Source organism: Zingiber officinale, chromosome 4B (assembly GCF_018446385.1).
Source record: "Zingiber officinale cultivar Zhangliang chromosome 4B, Zo_v1.1, whole genome shotgun sequence".
Classification (NCBI taxonomy): Eukaryota; Viridiplantae; Streptophyta; class Magnoliopsida; order Zingiberales; family Zingiberaceae; genus Zingiber; species Zingiber officinale.
In genome coordinates, this window is record NC_055993.1 from 74,685,302 (window position 1) to 74,706,013 (window position 20,712).

Consider the following 20,712-nt stretch of genomic DNA (forward strand, 5'->3'; position numbering starts at 1 on the left):
GTTTGAGAGTTCTCCTTGGTTATTTTGTGTCCAAAAATATATATTCAGTGATTTTGAAGAGAAAAAAAATCAATCGTAAGTAGCATAGTTTATTTAAAAGACCATTCCATACTAATCGACATGGTCGAAACATATCCTTCTGCTAGCTATTGACATGATGAACGGGTCTGAACAAGAACTCTGCGGAGAACCAGAGACTCATTGATATAGGATTGCCAACCACCGTGTGAATTGAGATGAGGCATAGCAAGGCGACCGACTTGAGAGTTTCTAGGTAGACTACCTTCTCTGTGAGGCTGAGGCAAGACCAAGATTTTGTTAAATAAGAGGCTTCCTCCTGCTTCATCTTCTTCCCCCAACTAAGTCAAGATGACAATTGACTTACCCAGGATACTTACTTTGTCGATTGGTCCTCCTATTCTTGATTTCTCTCCCCTAATCAGTATCATAGGCACAATGTGTAGGCACACCAGCATGCCACATGCATGGTATTTTTATGACTGGGATCCGTATCCCAACTCAAAAAGATACTTTAAATCTTTGAAACTAGAAACAACAATTATGGGTCAACAACCAAGCCTTATCCCACTAGGTGGAATCGGTTAAAACAACAATTATGGACCAAATTAAAAAAAAAAAATCAAAAGTATGAAGTCTAAGTTCAGCCTAGATTTGGGATCGAGATTTGGATCTAAACTATTAAACTGAATTATACAAATTGGAAGTCTCACCTAGCAGTTAACTGGTGATTTGATTTTATTCAGTCAATTGAATCATAAATATAATTATTGCTTGGTGGTCTTGGCTGTTCCATAAGGAAAACCAAAATTTTTCTATTTAGAATTAATTTTATAGACACAAAAAAAAAAATGTTCAGATAATTAAAAGATAGAAGAGAGATAGGAGGCATTAAACCAGTTTGCCTGACAGAGGGGCAAACATTATCTAAACATAAGTTTTCAGCAGTAAGAAATAGAGGAACAAACTGCTCAACTTACCACAAATAAAAGGGTCGAGGACAATCTTTTATAAGTATAAGATGAAGAAAACCGTCAGAAAGGTGCGCTTCAGCTACCAATCCTTCAGGGGCTCTTTCATTTCTGCATGAAATGACAGCAGCACCCACGCTAAGGAAACACCCCCTATATTGCAGCCACCTTGAATCCTGGGAACTAATGTTACTAATGTCTAAATCTGCAGAATCATTAGTATCATTGCAGATGTTGCAGTTTGCTCGGCAAACTACCTTCTTCAAGTTTTCATGAAAACGTTCTGAAGTTTGTGTCCCTTTTTTATTAACAACATCTTCTTCAGTCTTCAGAAATTTAATCTCTGCTTCATAAGATCTTGAGAAAGAAAAAATCACAGTGGTCAAATAATTTTGTGTATGACTGGAAATAAGACGCAAACTACCAGTTCTATATTGTAATGAACCTGTGTTTCAGGAAAGCCATAGTTCCAGCATAATCATAGCGCTTAGGGCCCATCCAACGATAGCCTTCACTCCCTTTGATGACATCACCATAAAAGCCATATCTGGCAATAACTAAATACTCAAGAGGAGCCTTATTTGGTTGCACATAAGTGAAAGAAATTGAATAGGTCAATGATTCAACAAGACAACTGGTTTTCAGAAGCAGATTACACGTTTCTGTTCCAGTAAATTTCATAAAATTAGTTAAAAATCCAGTAAATTCCACTTTGCTTCAAGTCTAGAAAGCATGTGGAGATAAGATCTTTCTGTCTTCCACCAGATGAGAGAAAACAAAGTGTTGAGGAAAAATAAGAAATGAAATAGGATCAAGGCACTAAATTTTTCTCAATGCACATCTACTCATGTTACAGAAACAAATGAGCAATCAACAACTATTATGATCAGACATCAATTTATTGGCATCCAATGAAATATTTATATTAGGTACGGCAGTTGGGGTTTTGACAACTTAACCAATTTTAGCAACTTATCAGGCCATTGTAGTATGCATGGATACAATGACATACAAATACATGCAGTTTGCTATTAATATTTGTTCCTATACTACCTAAATGCCATTACTCAAGAACATGATGAAAATATTATCAATTTTACCAAGCGATATGCTCTACACCAATCCTTTCCCACGAGTATTTAAAATTGGACATATGCATACACAACAAGATAACTAGAAAACACGATATAGAAAGGGATGGGATAGGATAAACGCTACCAGTTCAGCTACATGTTAAGCAAAATACTCAACCACAAATAAAAATCACATCTTTATGGCAGAGGGGGTTAACTTACTGCAGGGTTGACATCCATTTGCCAAAGAAAACTTTAGCCTAAATTTGACCACACACTGCTATCTTGCTTGACCAACCACCATAATTTTAAAAAACATGTGAGAGGAGGTTGATTAAGGATATCAAATATTGAACAAAATAAACCCAAACTGAGAGTCCATGTTAATGGGTAAATTGTGTAAAACAAATCCAAGCCAACCAAACCTGGTGGGTTTAAGCTAAATTGTCTTAAGATCAGCAAATCAGCCTACCAAATGCAACCAGTACCAACCTAACAATAATACTGGGCATTCTAATCACATATCATTTCTAGTTTGCTCATCACAAGGTCTATCAAATTACCAGTGCATTTTATTGAAAAAACAAGGTGTTCATAAGCTAATGCAAGAAAAACAAATCTAAATGTTATAATCTAGGGCAATTAGTCACTAAACCCTAACCTAGGTTAGGTATAGGAGCTATGCAAAAACATTGAAAGCAAGAACAAAAGACTATTATCTACTGTGTTTCTTACAATGAAATCTGCGTCAATGTACTTGGAAACAAATTTGCACCAAAAAAAAAGAGGAAATAATTTAACATTTTTTCTCCATATACACTTTACAGGTAGTTTTGCAACCAAAAAGTTTCAATCATTCTGTGCTCTGTAATTTTTTTGCATGGCTGCACATAAATTTTTTTTAAAAAAAAAAGTGGGTCGAATTACCCTGCAAAAGAAGCTGCATAGTGTACAGAAGGCACTTCTTTAGAAGAAGGGCTAGTTTTCCAACGGACCACTTGAGCTATATCAAGTGATATCCTCTTGCCAAGGATGATTTGCAAGGCAGATGTGACAGGATCTCGTGTACCTGTTGTACTGCAAAACTGGGATTAACTCACTTGTGAAAACAAAGCCAAATGCCAGGGAATAACAACAAGCACTTGCAAGCACACGCTAATCACAGACTTAGTGCGTCTTGATCACAGGAAAGTATAGAATAATAGAATAATCAAGCTTTTCTCCATAGAAGACAATCCTATGCCCAGTAAAATCTCGAGCAAAGTAGTATCTATGTGACCACAAGATTCTATACACATCATGCACCTTTGTGACATGTTCCTAGTTACACTTTATATAGACATTGGCAAAGGACCATTCAAAAGTTGGTTCATTTCCACAGAAGTTTCAGGATTAGCATGCAAGCCATATGATTTCATTCAATTTGAACAAATTGAAATAGAATTTTGTTTGCCAAAGCTGGAATCACAGATACAAAAAACTAGGTTAACAGACAAGTTGACTTGGTTTCAATTATCAAAAGTATGACTTCACTTTATTTCTTCATTTAGTGTGTCTAGTTGCATGTATTTTTTTATACCTGTTGGAAAGTTCATTCTGAGTAATTGGGTGGCATATTAAGTCTTCAATAGGATCTTTGAGACATGCACATGAGATTTCTACATCTGGTCCAGACTTATCTGGTTGGAAGAAAGATTCCTGCTCTTATATTTTGCAAAAAGGAGAAAATTAGGACTAACTGTTCTAAACAAAACCATAAAGAAGGATCAGGGTGGGGTGTGTGGGAGGAATAAATCCATGAGGTCCTAAAGATTCTTATCAGTACATGAATATTTAATCCCATCAAATTCTCCCTCTTAAGCAAATTGATGCTGAAAATAAAGACCAATCATACCTGACCACAATGGAATCAGTTGAACCGGCAGGAATTAATCCAAGTCTAAACCAATCATTGGGGAAAGAAACTTTGACAGTATCCGCATCAGCAGGAAGACCTGGATGGCAAACAGAGGGAATGTTGTATTAAAAATTAAGATTATTGGCCACAATCTTGTGACAACATCAAGCTAAATCAACATCAACTAACCTCTATCATGTGACCCACCATTGCTTGCTGCCATTCAAAATAAACCACAGACCGTGTTAAACCATTTTATAGTTTTTATCCATTTGTCAATTAAAACATGTAGGTACATACTGATGGATCCTACAGCAGATAGAAGAGGTTCATGGTCATCACTTCCACTTGAAGGTGTAGACAACATGTTAGTTGCACCATTACAAAGAGGCCTACTACACATGATGCCATTATTCATGCATTGAACATTTTGATCCTTCTTGCATGCATTATTTAACTCCTCGGGAGAAGGAGGGTAAGGAGCATCATGTCTTGAGGAAAGAAGCCCATTCAAAACTTCATTAAACAGACCATCACCCCCCTGTCAAAAAACATATAGAAACATGTTAAGAAACCACTGCAGTCCTCCATTCAACTCTATATAAGGTTATCACTAGAGATACTTATGCCAACTAAATCATTTCTATTACACTCCTTGGAATTTACCTTAGTCTACATTCATTCAAGCCTAAGTAATTCATCTCATTGTATCTATTTGTCGTCATTGAATATATGTAAGTTTGGGGATTGGAAAAGAAAAATATATTGCATAAATTGCAAAAGGATACTCTACCCATGGCGAATACACTTTGTCATAGTCGGTCCCAAGCTTGGATAAAGTCCCAAGCCAAGATTAACGAGGAAAAACATAGACAAATGTTATATATGGATCATTAAATTATTGCATTTATATTAGGTTGTCGGAAGGAACGTGTTGCAAGGTTTGACTACAACATCTCAACAAGGACCACTATATTACCATAAAAACTTAGGTGTAGTATTAAATATGCAAAAGATTTATAACACCCTAGGATGGATAAGAACTCACATTATAGGAACACTTATTTTCTTAAATGTGAAACATAAAACATAGGAATGCTCACTGGCAAAGCAATAAAGATAATAAATATAATGATTAGGGAAAAAATAATATTGTGTTTATAAGAGATAAAATAGGCAAGGGAGAAGACAAGATGATATAAATGTTGTATCTATGAGGGAAAAAAAATCTAAAAAGAGTGTTCAGTTGTAATTTTTGAAACTTGTTGAACTTTTTCACAAAAGTGTGATTAAAAGGGACCACAATTGAACTTTTCTCCCGTGATTTCTTCTTCCTTCCTCTTTTTGTTCTCTTCAACCCTAACCCTCTCTAATTAAAAAAAAAACCCTAAATCTTCCCTCACATCGTCGTCCCTTCCCACATCGCTACCTCCCATGCTGATGCGCCACCACTGTTGCAGTTGTTGTCACCGATGCTCTGCCACACATTGTCGTCGTTGTGCCGCCAATGCTCCATAGTAGTAGACACAATTAAACCTTTGATTTAGATGGAGATTTCTTGCTTGCTTCCCTACAACAATCTTGTGCAGGATTAGATATACCATCACGAAAATTTAAAAAAATGATTTACCATTTGGTTACTCTTAAAATAGGAAATAGATTTAGTTTTATATTTTATAATTTAAATGTTTCCTATTGATTAAATCTATACATGATGATACAATAACAACAACAACCAAGCCTTTTCCACTAGGTGAGGTCGGCTGTATGAATTCTTTTACACCATTGAGCTATATCTCCTACTATATCATCATCTATATTTAAATAATTTTATCTTGTTTTATTGTTGTTAACCAAGTCTTTTTTGGTCTTCCTCTTCCTCGTGCTCTGCCACACATTGTCGTCGTTGTGCCGCCAATGCTCCATAGTAGTAGACACGATTAAACCTTTGATTTAGATGGAGATTTCTTACTTGCTTCCCTACAACAATCTTGTGCAGGATTAGATATACCATCACGAAAATTTAAAAAAATGATTTACCATTTGGTTACTCTTAAAATAGGAAATAGATTAAGTTTTATATTTTATAATTTAAATGTTTCCTATTGATTAAATCGATACATGATGATACAATAACAACAACAATCAAGCTTTTTTCCACTAGGTGAGGTCGGCTGTATGAATTCTTTTACACCATTGAGTTATATCTCCTACTATATCATCATCTATATTTAAATAATTTTATCTTGTTTTATTGTTGTTAACCAAGTCTTTTTTGGTCTTCCTCTTCCTCGTTTGATATGCATGTTTATCATAGTTTCACATCATCTAACTGGAGCATTTGTTGGTCGTCGTACATGTTCGTACCATCTTAAACGTGTCTCTCGGAGTTTTTCCTCAATAGATGCAACTCCGACTTTCTCTCTAATGCTCTCATTTCTTATTTTGTCCATCCTCGTATGTCCACAAATCCACCTTAACATCCTCGTCTCTGCAACTCTCATCTTCTGCTCATGTGCTCGAATCATAACCCAACATTCAGCTTCATATAATATAGCAGGTCTAACTGCGGTTTTATAGAACTTACCTTTAAGTTTAAGAGGTACTTTATGGTCACATGAAACACTCGACGTTCCCTTTCATTCCACTGATCCTGCTTGTATTCTATGTAAGACATCTCTCTCAATCCCTCTATCGTTTTGCAAAAATGATCCTAAATATTTAAATCTCTCAATTGTGGGCAACTCATCCTTTCTTATCTTAACAATTATCTCATTACCTGTGTTGTTAGAGGCGCGAGGCGCACCGAGGCGCAAAGGGCTCATAGAGCCCGAGGCGTGAGGCGCGCCTGAGGCGCGCGCCTCTTGAACATGAGGTTGATGACTACTAAACTATTGACACACTTATAAAATATGTCAAATATGATAACTATTAATATTCCACACACATCAATATCAAATATAACAAGTAAAACAACACCATGATAAAATTAATAAAAGTTTCAAACTTTCAAGTTTCAACTTTCTAATTTAAACTAACAAAGTTTATCAAAACAAGTGTAATAAGTCAAATTAATCATCAAGCTCAAGACCATCCTCATTGTATTATTCTTCTTCTTCTTTATCTTCATCTTCTTCAAATTTAATTTCTTCTTCTTCTTCTTCTTCCTCATCTCTAAGTCTTAGAGATGAGTGTCTCATAAAGGAAGATGTATTTCTCTTCTCGACTTGTTTAGACCTAACATGTGAACTAGAGGTCATGGATGCAATATTTTTTCCTCTAGTACAATATTCAGGATCTTCAGCTCCACTAGCCCTAGCAATGACATCCCATGTCAAGTCATCACCTTCAAAAACCAACTCATCTTCTTCATTATCACTTTCTCCATCCATTCTACCCATCAACCATTCATTACTATCATCAATATCTGTCAAAGAGATGGGGTCAATCTTATCACGTGCGTCATACCGAAGTTTTAAGGCACGACTGTATTTCACAAATACCAAATCATTTAAGCGTGCTGAGCTAGCCTATTCCTTTTTTTGCTGTGAATCTACAAAATGTCAAAAATCACAATAAGTATAATAAAATAACAAAGGATATTTTCTACTTATAAAAGTAACATACTAATAGTATTACATTTATATTTATTACATATCTGCTCAAATACACTCCAATTGCGCTCACAACCAGAATCACTACAAGTGAGACTAAGCACTTTAATAGCAAACTTTTGCAATTCTGGGGTATTTGCTCTGTAGCATTCCCACCATTCTGCTGGAGATAATGTTCTTCTATGTCTAATTGTCACATTCCTCCCAAATAGCCCTTCTGCCTTTCGATATATAGAGAGCTGGGCAGTGATTTTATCTTGCTCGGCAGCGTTTGAAACCAATCTCTCCATAATTTCAAACAAACCATTCACCACTTCTCCACAGATATTTGAATCTATGTATGAATAAAAATATTCTGGATTCAAATAATGTCCTGCAGCATGCAGAGGCCGATGAAGTTGGCATTCCCATCTCTTATCAATGATCTCAAACACTTCTTTGTATTTCTCTTCTTTCTCCTTAAAGGCCTTCATAATTGTTTCTTTTGCCCTATCCATAGCCTCATAAATATAGCCCATTGCAGGTTTTCTTTCGCCATCAACCAGTCTCAGAACACGGACTAAAGGGTCATATATCTTTAAAATATGCACAATACTGCTCCAAAATCTAAGTGTCATGATGATTTTAGCTACCTTCTTCCCCACCGCTTTTTTGCCCATTTACTCTCTGTCCAATCCTTTGAAATGAACATTTTTCTTAAATTTTGCTTCTGTAGATGCATCCTTTCAAGAGTGAGAAAATCAGTAGCAAATCTTGTGACACCCGCCCGACAAAGCTCTTTTTGTCTTGTGAATTGCCTCAACATATTTACCATGCCAGGGCGAACATAAATGTAAGCATTCACACTCATTGCCTTCTTCAATGTTGCTTTAAAATCAGGCAATTTCCCAATATCTTCTAAGATCAAGTCGACGTAGTGAGCAGCACAAGGAGTCCAATACAAGTGTGACATTTTTGCTTCTAATAATTTTCCTATAAAAGAAGTTAGAAAACTAGATAATTTTAACATATATAAGAAAAAGCATAATGATAAGAACAAATTAAATAAATTCTTACCAGCAAGCACATTGTTACTTCAACTATCCGTTACAACTTGAATAAGATTTACTTCTCCTACACGCTCCACAAATCGATCAAGCAACTAAAATATTTTCTCTCCAGTTTTTTCATAATCAGAAGCATCAACTGATTCAATGAAAACTGAACCTTTAGGAGAATTCACTAAAAAATTAATCAATATCTTCTGCCTTTTGTCTGTCCACCCATCTGCCATCAAACTACAACCATACTTTGCCCATTTTGTTTCACACGACTTAATGTAATCATTAGTCACATTATCAACATCCTTTTTTAGAAAAGGAACCCGCACCTCATGATAACTAGGTCCTTTTAGACCTACACCATATTGGCCAACCAAATCCAACATCCTTTTGAAGCTTGAATAGTTAACGGCATTAAAAGGAATTGCCGCATCATACATCCACTCAGCTATAGTCATACAAGTTTTTTCCCTCAATTCTTTCTTGTATGCCTCATTTATCGTAGTTTGCCTCTCTTTACCCTTTCTACTTTCAACATTCTTTTGCACATTAGGAGCAAAATATGTATCCATTGGACTTAAATGTCTTGGCTTTTTTTACATATTCACTGATCTAGAACTTGTACTTGTACTTATAGGTGGTACAGCTTTAGCTCCAATATCATCCATATCAATATCATCACCAAGAGGGTCTACATCCTCAAAGTCTAATGTTGCAAGTTTAGAAAGATTGCTTTTCTCCACCTTTTTCTCCATGAAATTTTTTATTTCTTCACGTACACGAGACGGACATTTCTTGCAAGTCGTAGTATTTCGAAATCCTCCAACTAGATGCTGTTTTGCACAATAGATATCTCTTTTTGTAACTTTTTGACAAAAGTTACAAATCAAATCATTTTTGTTATTCGGATGAACTCTTTGAAAATAATTCCATGTCGGATCTTTTGATATATATGTTGGAGTATCACTACTACCTTCCATGATAATTGAACAAGAAAATAACCTAAAAAATTAAAAACAAAAAAAAATTAATGAATTAATGGAATGGTAAACTACTGTACCTAGTATCAACAATAATAGAAAAGTACTGTACCACTGGTACCAGCAATAGAAAAATAGGAAAATAAAAAGAAAAACAAGGACAGCATCACAGGCTTGATTATGCAAAAAGGGAGAGAAAATATTTGCACATCACATTACCAGCAAGCACATTGTTTGCACATTGTTTTAATTGGCTAAAATTACCAGCAAACAGCATCACAGTTTTCACAGCAGCAGCAGTTTTTTACAGTCCCAGCAACAGAAAACAAAAAAACAAAAAGAAAAACAGCAAAAAATAAAAAAGAAACGGGACAGCATCACAGTAGCAGCAGTTTTGCTGTCAACGGGAAGGGAAAAAACAAAAAAGAAAACAGAGAGAAGAAACGAAAGTGATGAAAAAACATTGAAAACTTGAAATATTGAACAGTGAAAATGACGAAAAGAAGAAGAAGAAAAAAAAGAAAAAACAGAAAAAGAAGAGAAGGAGCGAAGAAGCGAAGAAGATTACAAAAGAAGAAGATGAGAAGAAGAAGATGAAGTGAAGAATAGAAAAACAAAAAAAAATGGAAAAAATGCATACCTGGGCAGCGACGGAAGCAACTCAGCAGCGGCGGCGGCAGTGGAGGATGGCGCGACTCTTATGCAAGGTTTCTTCTTCTCCTTCCGTTATTTTCTTCTTCCCTTTTCTTCTTCGAGCCCTAATTCCAAACCAAATTAGGTTTGAAATGTTTTTTTGGTTAGAAATCGTGAATGGGAAGGACCGCGCGATGCCCTTTGATCGCGCAATGCACTTCGATCGCGCAATGCACTTCGATCGCGCCTTCTGTGAGGCGCGAAAGCGCCCTAGGCGTGCCTAGGCGCGCCTGGCGAACAACGCCCGCCTCGCACTGTAGAAGGCGCTTTTTGTAGGTGAAGCGGAGGCCGGCAAGAGGGGGGTGAATTGCCTGTAAATAAAAATTATACCCTCCTCAAACTTTCAACTCAAAAATAGTAACAATAAAGTAAAACAATTAAGCAAAAAGAAATAGAGAAGACCCGGAATTAACTTGGTTACAACCAAGACGGTTGTTAATCCAAGGCGATGAAAAGCGCAGTAAGAAAAACTCCTTCTCTGAAGGCGGAGAAGCCTTTTACACACTTAGAAAGCTCAACAGTTGCTAGGAAATCTAATACTGAGTTGAATGAATAATTCCTAGCTCCAGGGGCCTTTATATAGCTCCTGGAAGTTCTATCCCAAGGGTCCAAGGCGCCTCCAACAAGGTTCAAGGTGCCTCCAGCTCGGTCAGCGGATAAAATTTTATCCGCAGCGCAAACGGTCAAAACTGACCTATTGAAGGCGCCTTCATGTTGAGGGCGCCTTCATGCTTCATGAAGGCGCCTTCAAGCTGGTTTTCCAGCTTGTGCTTCTTTTCCAGCTCCATTGTGTTGGCTTCCGATGCTCCGATAGTTTGGGTGATTCGGCCAACCGAAATAGGGCTCACACGAACCCAATTTCCGGTCTTCCTCGAGCAGACTTCCTCCCCGTCTTAACGTCCCTCGAACGCCGCGCACGTTCTTCTCGCCCACCGGTGTACTCTTCCACAGCTCTCTCGTTCTTCGGACGCACCGAGCCCGTCGGCTCCCTTCCCGTGCCGTCCTTCTCGCTAGCTGCGTCTTCCGCTCGACTTCCTGTGCTCCTAAGCTCTTGGGGTCCAACAATCTTCCCCTTTTTGATGTGCATCAACCCAAGTTCAAGTTAGGGTAAAAATAGACACAAAAGTAATTTTAAAAAAAATTACTAAACTAACATGTTAAGCATAAATTTGCAATAAATAAAATTGCAACTCGGTTTAATTTTCCATTTTCCTCTCTCCCTAAACTTGTACCTTTTTCTCTCCCCCTTTGATCACAGCAAAAACGGGGTAAAAATAATATTTATCAAATTCTTAAGTCAGAACAAAATTTTTGAGTAAAATGAATTTTCCAAAAAAAAAATAATTTCTAAGTAAACTGTAGAATTTTAAAAAATTTATAGTTTTCTAGCTTGTGCTTCTTTTCCAGCTCCATTGCATTGGCTTCCGATGCTCCGATAGTTTGGGTGATTCGGCCAACCGAAATAGGGTTCACCCGAACCCAATTTCCGGCCTTCATCGAGCAGGCTTCCTCCCCGGCTTAACGTCCCTCGAACGCCGCGCACGTTCTTCTCGCCCACCGGTGTACTCTTCCGCAGCTCTCTCGTCCTTCGGACGCACCGAGCCATCCTTCTCGCTAACTGCGTCTTCCGCTCGACTTCCTGTGCTCCTAAGCTCCTGCACACTTAGACACAGGGATCAAACACAAAGCAGGACCTAACCAACTTGGTTGATCACATCAAAACACCCACGGGGTCCAACACCTTTCTCAGCGCCTTGTGCGCCTGACGCCTCAGGCGCGCCTTTAACAACCCGGCTCATTATTTCTAATATTGCTAAACTTAAATTTCATATATTCTGTCTTTAATCTACTAAGCTTAAAACCTTTCCCTTTTAGTGTTTCCCGCCAAGATTCTAGTTTAGTATTTACTCTATGTGTTTCATCTACCAAAATAATATTATCTGCAAATAACATGCACCACGGCACTGTGTCTTGAATGTGCGCAGTAAGTTCGTCTATAATTAGTGTAAAAAGATAGGGACTTAGAGTTGATCTTTGATGTAACCCTATCTTTATTAAAAATGCTTCAGTTACTCCGCCTGAAGTCTTTACTCTGGTCGATACATGATGATATAAAAAAATAATAATATTTGCCTTGAAAATTTAAATTAGGTCTCGATTAGGAAAATAATAGTGATAAATTATAAGATTTATATCCTATCTAGTAGAAGAAAATGAATTACATGCTTCTATATATTAATCATATTCTTTAACTTTGCTTGTCCTTTCATTACTCTTGTTGTTTATCAAATTGTTGTACCTTATTAAAATTTATCAATGATATTTACAATAGACAATTGGAAATTTAGAGATATCATATAAGAATTTAGATAATTCCCTAAAAGAGAGCTCATATGAGAATTTTAAGTGAATAAAAATATAAATGATTTTGTTGAAGTAGTTACCTAAAACTGAATAATACGAGAGAGTTTTGGCTCAACACTTGTAAGAAGTATATAACTTCTCAACTAAATTAATAAAGAAACAAGTGTATGTATCTCGTATTGGGTGAATTGCAGGTCGTTCACCTTATGTATATACAATACATCTCTTTCAGGTGGATTGTGGGTCGTTCACTCTATCTAGATATGTATAGGTTCATATATATGATGTATTTCATTAGGAATGAATTGCGGGTCATTCACTCTCATATATGATGTATTCTTCTTGGATGGGTTGCAGGTCACTCACCTTTATATTTACATTTATACATGATGTGTTCATATTAGCTGGATTACAAGTCCTTCACCTATACTTATACGACACATCCTTGATGGATGTATTGCATGTGGTTCACCCACTTAATAAATTATATTAAGTTTTTGGATAAAGTAATATTTTAATGTGTAATATTGAAAACAAGAAATTAAGGAGAACTGATAAAAGTAATTAAGAAGAGAATGAAAGACGAATGACGAGAAAGATATATAGTCAGATGATGCTCAAAAATATAAATTATCTCTTATATTGTTAACCTCTTTGATTATATTTTCATGTACATCTTTCCTTTCTCCACTTTATACATTGTACTCACTTCCTTTTCCTTTGACCTTCATATTCATATACTTAAGGCGATTTTTGAGATTTGTCCAATATTATGGACTGTTGCTTAGAGATGCTTAGTGATAGTTATGGAGACAGTTTCTACAAAGTCCATTCATTTTTTTATTGCATAGTTGGTTACTTATACATTTTGTTATTTTGATATTTTCTATTTCAATATCTGCATGAGGTCAGTTTAAGACAGTCATGTCATGGGTATAGTAGAGTCATTATGTTGGGACAAACATTTTGTTAATATTTTTCAACATCATTTAATAAAGTGTTGAAATATTCATGTTTGTACAATTGTGTACCCTTCTTGGATATTATTTGTGATTTTTGATGTTGGGATGAATATTGTCCGGACAAGGAAGCTATCTCTCATATAGAATGGAAGTCTCTTGGTCGTGATAATAAAATTCATGTTTTAAGTTATGGTACACAAAAACCAATAAAACGAGAAATGGGATAGCTATTGTTGTACATAATTCGTTAAGAGACAAAGTTAGATTGAAAGAGAGATAGGATTATAGCTCAAGATCATGGTAGCAAAAAAAACTATTAATGTAATTAACATATATGCACCTAGATTAGATGAAGATATCAAATATAAGTTTTGGGAAGACCTAGATGAGGTAATATAAAAAATCCAACAAACACATGATTTTAAACATGTAGAAGTAAAATAAGAGAAATATGATAAGGTGCAAGAGGCTATGTTTTTGGAATAAAAAATGAAGAAAGAAAAGTTATATTGAATTTCACAATAATATATGAACATATAATAACTAATAAATTTTCAAAAAGAGGGAACACATGGTTACATTCAAAAGTGAGAAAAATAACTCACAAATTGAGTTTCTTATGATCAAGAAGAAGAAGAAGAAGAAGAAGAAGAATAAGAATATTTATAAAGATTGTAATGTCATTCCTACAATAACTTAACCGATTAGTGGTGTCAAATACGAGTCTCAAGCATAGTATCAATAGAAGAAAAATATGCATTGTCCCTATAATCAAGTGGTGGAAGTTAAAGGATAGAAAACAAAATATTTTTAAAAGAGAGTAAGAGCATAAATATTAAAAGAAATACATGACAAACATGACTAGGGGTGTAAATGAACCAAGCCACTCGTGAACTATTCGAAGCTCGATTCGATAAAAACTCGTTTGAGCTCGTTTAATGAAGCTAGTTAAGATAAACAAACCAAGCTCAAGCTTCACAATATTCGGCTCGTTAGCTCGTGAACATGTTCGTTAAGCTCATGAATCAACTTTTAAATTAAAAAATAATAGTTCTGATATTAAATTTATAGATTTTACACTCTACTTATAAAACATATAGACAAATATATTAAATTTATTTATTAAAATAAAATTATAAATTTTAATAAGAATATTATAATTGTTTCTAAATATATAATTTAGTTTTTAATGAATATTTAAATTTATAATTTATATTTATTAAGCTCGTTTAGACTCGATAAAAGCTTAAATAAGCTCGTGAGCCATGAATATATTCGTTAAATAAAGCTCAAGCTCAGCTCGATTATAAACGAGCCAAACTCAAATATTTAAGAGTTCGGCTCAGCTCGACTCGATTACACCCCTAGACATGACATGAGATAAGATAATATGAGCAAGAGTATATTCGATGAATCAAGAGGATGGACACGGCCAAATAAAGAATTTGGTGGTGAAGTGAAAGTACATGAGAAAAGAAAGTGATGGAAAAATGAGCAACTTATAGGCCATCATACATTTTTAAGAATGAAAAAGGAAGTAACTAGCTAAGAAAGTAATTAGTGAAACTAAGAATGAAGCTTTCAAACGCTTGCATTAACAGTTTGATATAAAAGAAGGAAAAAGGAACATCTACAGAATAACTAAAGTGTAAGAGAGAAAAACAAGTGATTTTACCGAAATTAGATATATTAAAGATGAATACAAAAGGGTACTAATGAAGGATGAGGAAAAAGAGGAGCGATGGAAGATGAAGGTTTAGGTGACAAACTTAGCATAGAAAATTTAAATAGGTCAAAGGAGTATATAAATTTAAATTTTTGTCGAAGAATTTCAATTTCAAAAGTAGAACATATGTTAAATGAGACGCAAAATGGAAAGGCTATTGAATGAGTTACAAAGTATGAAAGTGTATAACAAAACAGGGTATTGAATAGGTATTGAATGACTTGTGAACTATTTCAACCTAATATTAAAAACGAAGAAAATGCATAGGTGGTTATACAAAATCAAAGGAAACTTACAAAATTTACGAATCTTACGGGCATTAAGTTATTTATACCATAAAACTTTAAAAATGAGCAATACAAAAAATATTAAAGAGACCAAGATGACCTAAAATCAATTTGGATCCACGTCTGAAAGGTCAAAGATAGAAGCTACATCTTCTCAAACGGTATCAGGAAAAGAAGTAAGACTTATACATGACATTAATTAACCTTGAAAAGCTTATAACCGAGTTCCGAGGAAAATTATATACAAAATTCTAGAAAAGAAAGGTACTAACATAGCACATAGCATATATTGAAATAATTATAGATATGTACGAAGATGTAATGACAAGAATAAAGACTCCAAGCGTATTAAATAAAATATTTTCTATAAAGATAGTTATATCAAGTATTAGCTCTAAGTCTATATCTTTTTACACTAATGATGGATACTCAGTGGACACATCCAAGACACATTACCATGGTGTATATTATTTGCAGATGACATTATTTTGGTTAATAAAACACGTGCTGAAGTAAATACTAAGCTCGAATCTTAATATAAAATACTGAAAACAAAGATTTTAGAGATAGTAGAGTAAAAACAGATATATAAAGTTTAAGTCTTGTAGTAGTAAACATAGTAAGACAATTGTTAAAATAAGAGACGTCGAGTTACATGAAATTGAGAGTTTCAAGAATTTAAGATCATTTTTATAAAAAGATAGAGGTTGATAGAAATGCGTTACATATGATACAAGTAGGATAGTTGAAATAAAGAAGGGTGACCATTGTTCTTTGTAGATTGAAATGAAATGTTAACCTATTATCTCCTAGTGGTTTCTGCTTCCACTAACTGAAATTGTTATCCAATGTGTGGTCTAAAAAATCCAGCAACTATTCAATAAAAAATGACCACAAAAAGCCATCTATATACAACAATAAAATTAAAATATGCAAATGAAATGTTGGACAAATGAAGTAAAAAATGTATCCATAACCTACCAGGCTAACTTAAAGATGTAGAAAAAATTGCTATAACCTTAAGAATAAAAACTGGGTCGGCCTTCCATTGATGAATTGAAAACAAGATAGCTGAGAATCTGAACTGAGATAAGCTATGGCTTTGTTTTCAGTGCTTAGTTAAAGGGACGAATGCAGTAAATAACTTTTTTTCCCTGCTATAACTTTAGTTTCACTTACAAAATTCCAGATATTTTTAAAAATTCATCCCGAGTATATTTAAATATAATGGCAAAGGTATCTGTATGAATTGGGCTATGATCATTACAAGAAAAACAATTATAGATATTAATCATATACAACAAGAAGCCATGAGTAACAAGAGATATTGTTCATATACAAACATAATAAAACACGAAAAAGCATCATTTATAACCTAAAGGCATACCACAGCAACAATCCCATCAAAAGAACTCAATTCCTGGTCTGATAAAGATGCTATAAGGTCATATGCATGTCTTGCCCTCTGAGTTATTGTTACCTGCACATATCACATAGACTTATGTGATGCAAAATAGTAGAAATGAAAGAAATGCCCATTTCATACAATTTGTAACTGCATTTTCTTACTTTGGTCTGCACATTAGCACGAGAAAACATAGATTCAACCATTTCCCAAGTTTTGACCCCATGTCCTTTTCCACAAAATGGATGAACAAACACCTAAATGACAGCATAATATTGACAAGCACAATTCCAAGAAAAAAGACAAAAAAATATATAAAATTGGACAATGTGACATGGAGCATACCAAAAGATTTTTTGGTCTAACAGCTTCAATATTAGTTTGAGCAATTAATTGCTGCACCCATGATTCACATGTTCTTAAATCCTTGTGACCAAAGGTATATTCACAGAGAGTCCAAGGAGAACCACAAGTTCTACCCTGTTGGAATCCATGGACTACAAACCGGTACATCTGCATTAGCATTAGGAGTTTTTTATACTATAGGAAAACAAGCATGACAATTAACTACAAAAATTTAGTTCTGATCCCTATGGAATCCATGGCCACAAATCAGTAAACCTTCATATGCATCAGGAAATTATGCAATAGAAAAGAAGACACTATGCCACCAAAATTGCTTCTTCTTGCCAACCACCAATGACAACACCGTAACAATATTTTAAACCATAATCTTTATTAATCTCAAGATATATGAACCTACCAGGATCAGCAAAAAAACACATGCTGCATGTCAAGATATCTAACCTCAAGCTTGCTGCCTGATAGAAAACTGCCAGCTCTACCATTAGCATCCTCAAGCAAACCCCAACCAATGAACTCTACAGCATAAATATTGGCAAATTCAATCCTATTTTCAGATTTTAACCGCAAGTTCATGCACAAACAAGACGCCCAAAATTGGTCCTGAAAAGTGAATAAACAAATAAGCCAGAAATGCTCTGCAGCAGTGGTATTCGTAAGCAACTATGCATATTAAAAGCCTTGCCTGAGTAGTATAGCAACTGGAAAACTAGTAAAAAGTGGTATATGCATATACATTCCCATAATTATCAATTGAAATATAGCAATAATGGCACAAAGGCTCAGCTCCATAAAAAACAATAATGCATCCCTAACTTTTGGGTATGTTAATTAACCAAGGAGCATCAGAAAGGGATAGAGATACAAGGAAACATTTGTTGGGAAGACAGCTGGAGGAATGGAAAATAAGCAAATCAATTGCCTATAATGAAGGAACATAGTGACAACCTATATAAAGAAATTCTATAATCTTCCAATCAGATCTAATATCAGAAGAAAAAGAACTGAAGGACTGAATGGATGGGGAGAAACTTGAAAATGTGATATCAGTCATATCAAGTTTATCATTCATATTATGTTTCACTAAATAATTTGCAGTGCTAAAGTTGATATCCTATTTGCCAAAAGCCCAAATGCACTTTGCATGTGAGGTCAACAAAAATTGGTCCAATCAATTGTGTTGGCCCATATGGTTTGTTGCACCATGGTAATCATCAACAAAAGTATGAAGCACATACAATTTTAAATTCAATTATGGCCCATTGATTCCAAAAGCTTAAGCTATAAGGGTATGCCTATATCTAAAATCCTCCTCTAGTGAGCATGAGAACTGAACATAACTCTATTGGCTCTGTATTTTCTTATTTGCATAAGAAGTTATTTTATTAAAAAAAAAACATGTTTGATTAATTACCACTAATTTAAAAAGCTTAAGCTATTTGGAAAATTTTGTCTCCTTAAGAGAAAAAAAGCATATCCTCAATCAAAACTAGAGCATTGTGGTTTATACTGTGATATCTAAGGCCTGACTCAGAACTCTACAGTATATGATATACCCAATCTCTTAGACCAATTTCTATTAACTTCATATTTGAGCTTTCCCACAGAGGTAAAGCAATATGAAAGTCCAGCATCACAACATGAAGGGTACATTTTGGTTGGATAAAGTAACAAACAGCACTGACAACTGAAAGGTAAAAACCATTTAAGAACGTAATATTAAATTAAGCTTAACAATAATTAAGTGTAAACATCAAATGATTCAAATAATTCTTTTGGATGCTAAGATATCAAATGAACTTCTTGGACGTTGATGATGACTCATTTAAGTTGATGAAGAATTGAAAGATAAGCTCAACAACTCAGAAGGATTAGAGAATATTTGGTGGTTGTTTAAAAATGACCTATAGTGCTAGTTCTAGCTGTTGGGGCTCTAAACAATCAAAATATGTTAAAGGCAAGGTTTCCATGATTTAATAATCCTTCTGTGGGTTTGATCAATTGACCGAATGCCAGGATGAAGCAATTGTTTGAAATTTGCACAAAAGTTATCAAACAACGAACTATTTGGGCATAGAATATCTTTCCCATAGTTATGTACTAAGCCTAGGGAGTACATGACATGTTTAGATGTTATCGCCCTGATTTGAAAGGTGGAAAATTTGAGATCAAAGCACCATTTCTAAATTAGAATACAATGGTTGACATGCTGACCTCCTTGAATTGTTTTTGATGCACCCTCATTGCAAAGTTACTCCATCTTGATCTTTAAGGCACATTCCATTTCCTGATACACACTTTAAATTGATATGCTCCATTTAGATACCTATGAGCAACTTGACTGAAATTACCATAGCAAAATAAAGATTCTCACAAGGGAACCTCAGAATTGCGACTCCAACATGAAACACTGTAGCAATACTAGCCATAAACCACACTAAATCGTTCTTCTATCGAGCAAACACATTAAAGCTCAAAGACAGCAACTTCTCAAACATACACAATCGGCTACCAACAAAATATATTCCACCCTTAGCTCCACAAAATTCAAATTAATTTAGGTCCCTATAACGATCCTACTGGCTCCTTCAAATAGATCGAGGAAAAGTGCTTTTTAACAGATTCCATCAGCGCTAAAAGGTAAGGAAAATTAAGAAACGAATGACCGGGAGAACCATCCAGGTTTGAAGCGACAGAAGTTCTGATCCAACACCAACTCACCGTTCCGATTAATTTCCAAGAGAAGCCACCGGGATCCATCGTGACGGTGACCTCGCCGATGCGATCCAAGAAGAGAGTCGATGTGGCGGCTGATCCATTCCTTTCCATTGACCCAAATGATCAGGACGACGAGAAGAACTCGCTAAATTTTTCTCCTCCGTCTCCGCGCGCTTCCTCCCTCCTCTCGCTCTTTCCGGGCCTTACGAGCCAAACAGCAAACAGCACGAGTGCAAGACCCTTCCTTTCCGTCTCGGTCCTACGAAGATATTTGTGAGGCTTCATACTTCATACGGAGCCTGGATGAAAGCTATATTTGTCGTTTATCACGACGTAGAAACTTGAAATTAATTTATTTATTTATTATATTTGACATATGACATCATCCATTTAATATGAGAATTGACCGTTGAACATTTACAAGTTATAACTGAAGATTATATTTTAACTCTCCCATTTGGATAAATTTGTCATAGCATTAATATAAAATTATTATGTACTCCTCTAAATTTTTATTTTTAACTTTATTTTTAAAAGTAACATTTTTTATGTTTTCAAAATTGAAACCAGGTTTCAATTTTGACACTATGGGAACTTCTAG

The 20,712-nt window shown here is 35.0% G+C and overlaps 1 protein-coding gene across 2 annotated transcripts in view; it reads right to left on the reverse strand.

Moving 5' to 3' along the window:
- Positions 1-20,388, reverse strand: part of LOC121975158 (ceramide kinase-like) — a 33,747-nt gene extending 13,359 nt beyond the window's left edge. The window contains exons 1-12 of one of the 2 annotated variants that reach the window (XM_042526608.1): positions 20,115-20,250; positions 19,608-19,690; positions 17,838-17,996; positions 17,376-17,543; positions 17,195-17,287; positions 17,013-17,105; positions 4,260-4,500; positions 4,149-4,175; positions 3,957-4,056; positions 2,990-3,139; positions 1,435-1,536; positions 999-1,346 (exon numbers count right to left, since the gene is read on the reverse strand). In XM_042526608.1, coding sequence (XP_042382542.1) covers positions 999-1,346; positions 1,435-1,536; positions 2,990-3,139; positions 3,957-4,056; positions 4,149-4,175; positions 4,260-4,500; positions 17,013-17,105; positions 17,195-17,287; positions 17,376-17,543; positions 17,838-17,996; positions 19,608-19,637 — 1,511 coding nt within the window. In that variant the 5' untranslated portion in view covers positions 19,638-19,690; positions 20,115-20,250. Of the gene's footprint in view, positions 1-998; positions 1,347-1,434; positions 1,537-2,989; positions 3,140-3,956; positions 4,057-4,148; positions 4,176-4,259; positions 4,501-17,012; positions 17,106-17,194; positions 17,288-17,375; positions 17,544-17,837; positions 17,997-19,607; positions 19,691-20,114 lie in introns of both variants that reach the window. The other variant, XM_042526607.1, reaches the window with a different exon arrangement.
- Between the last annotated feature and the right edge of the window lie 324 nt (positions 20,389-20,712).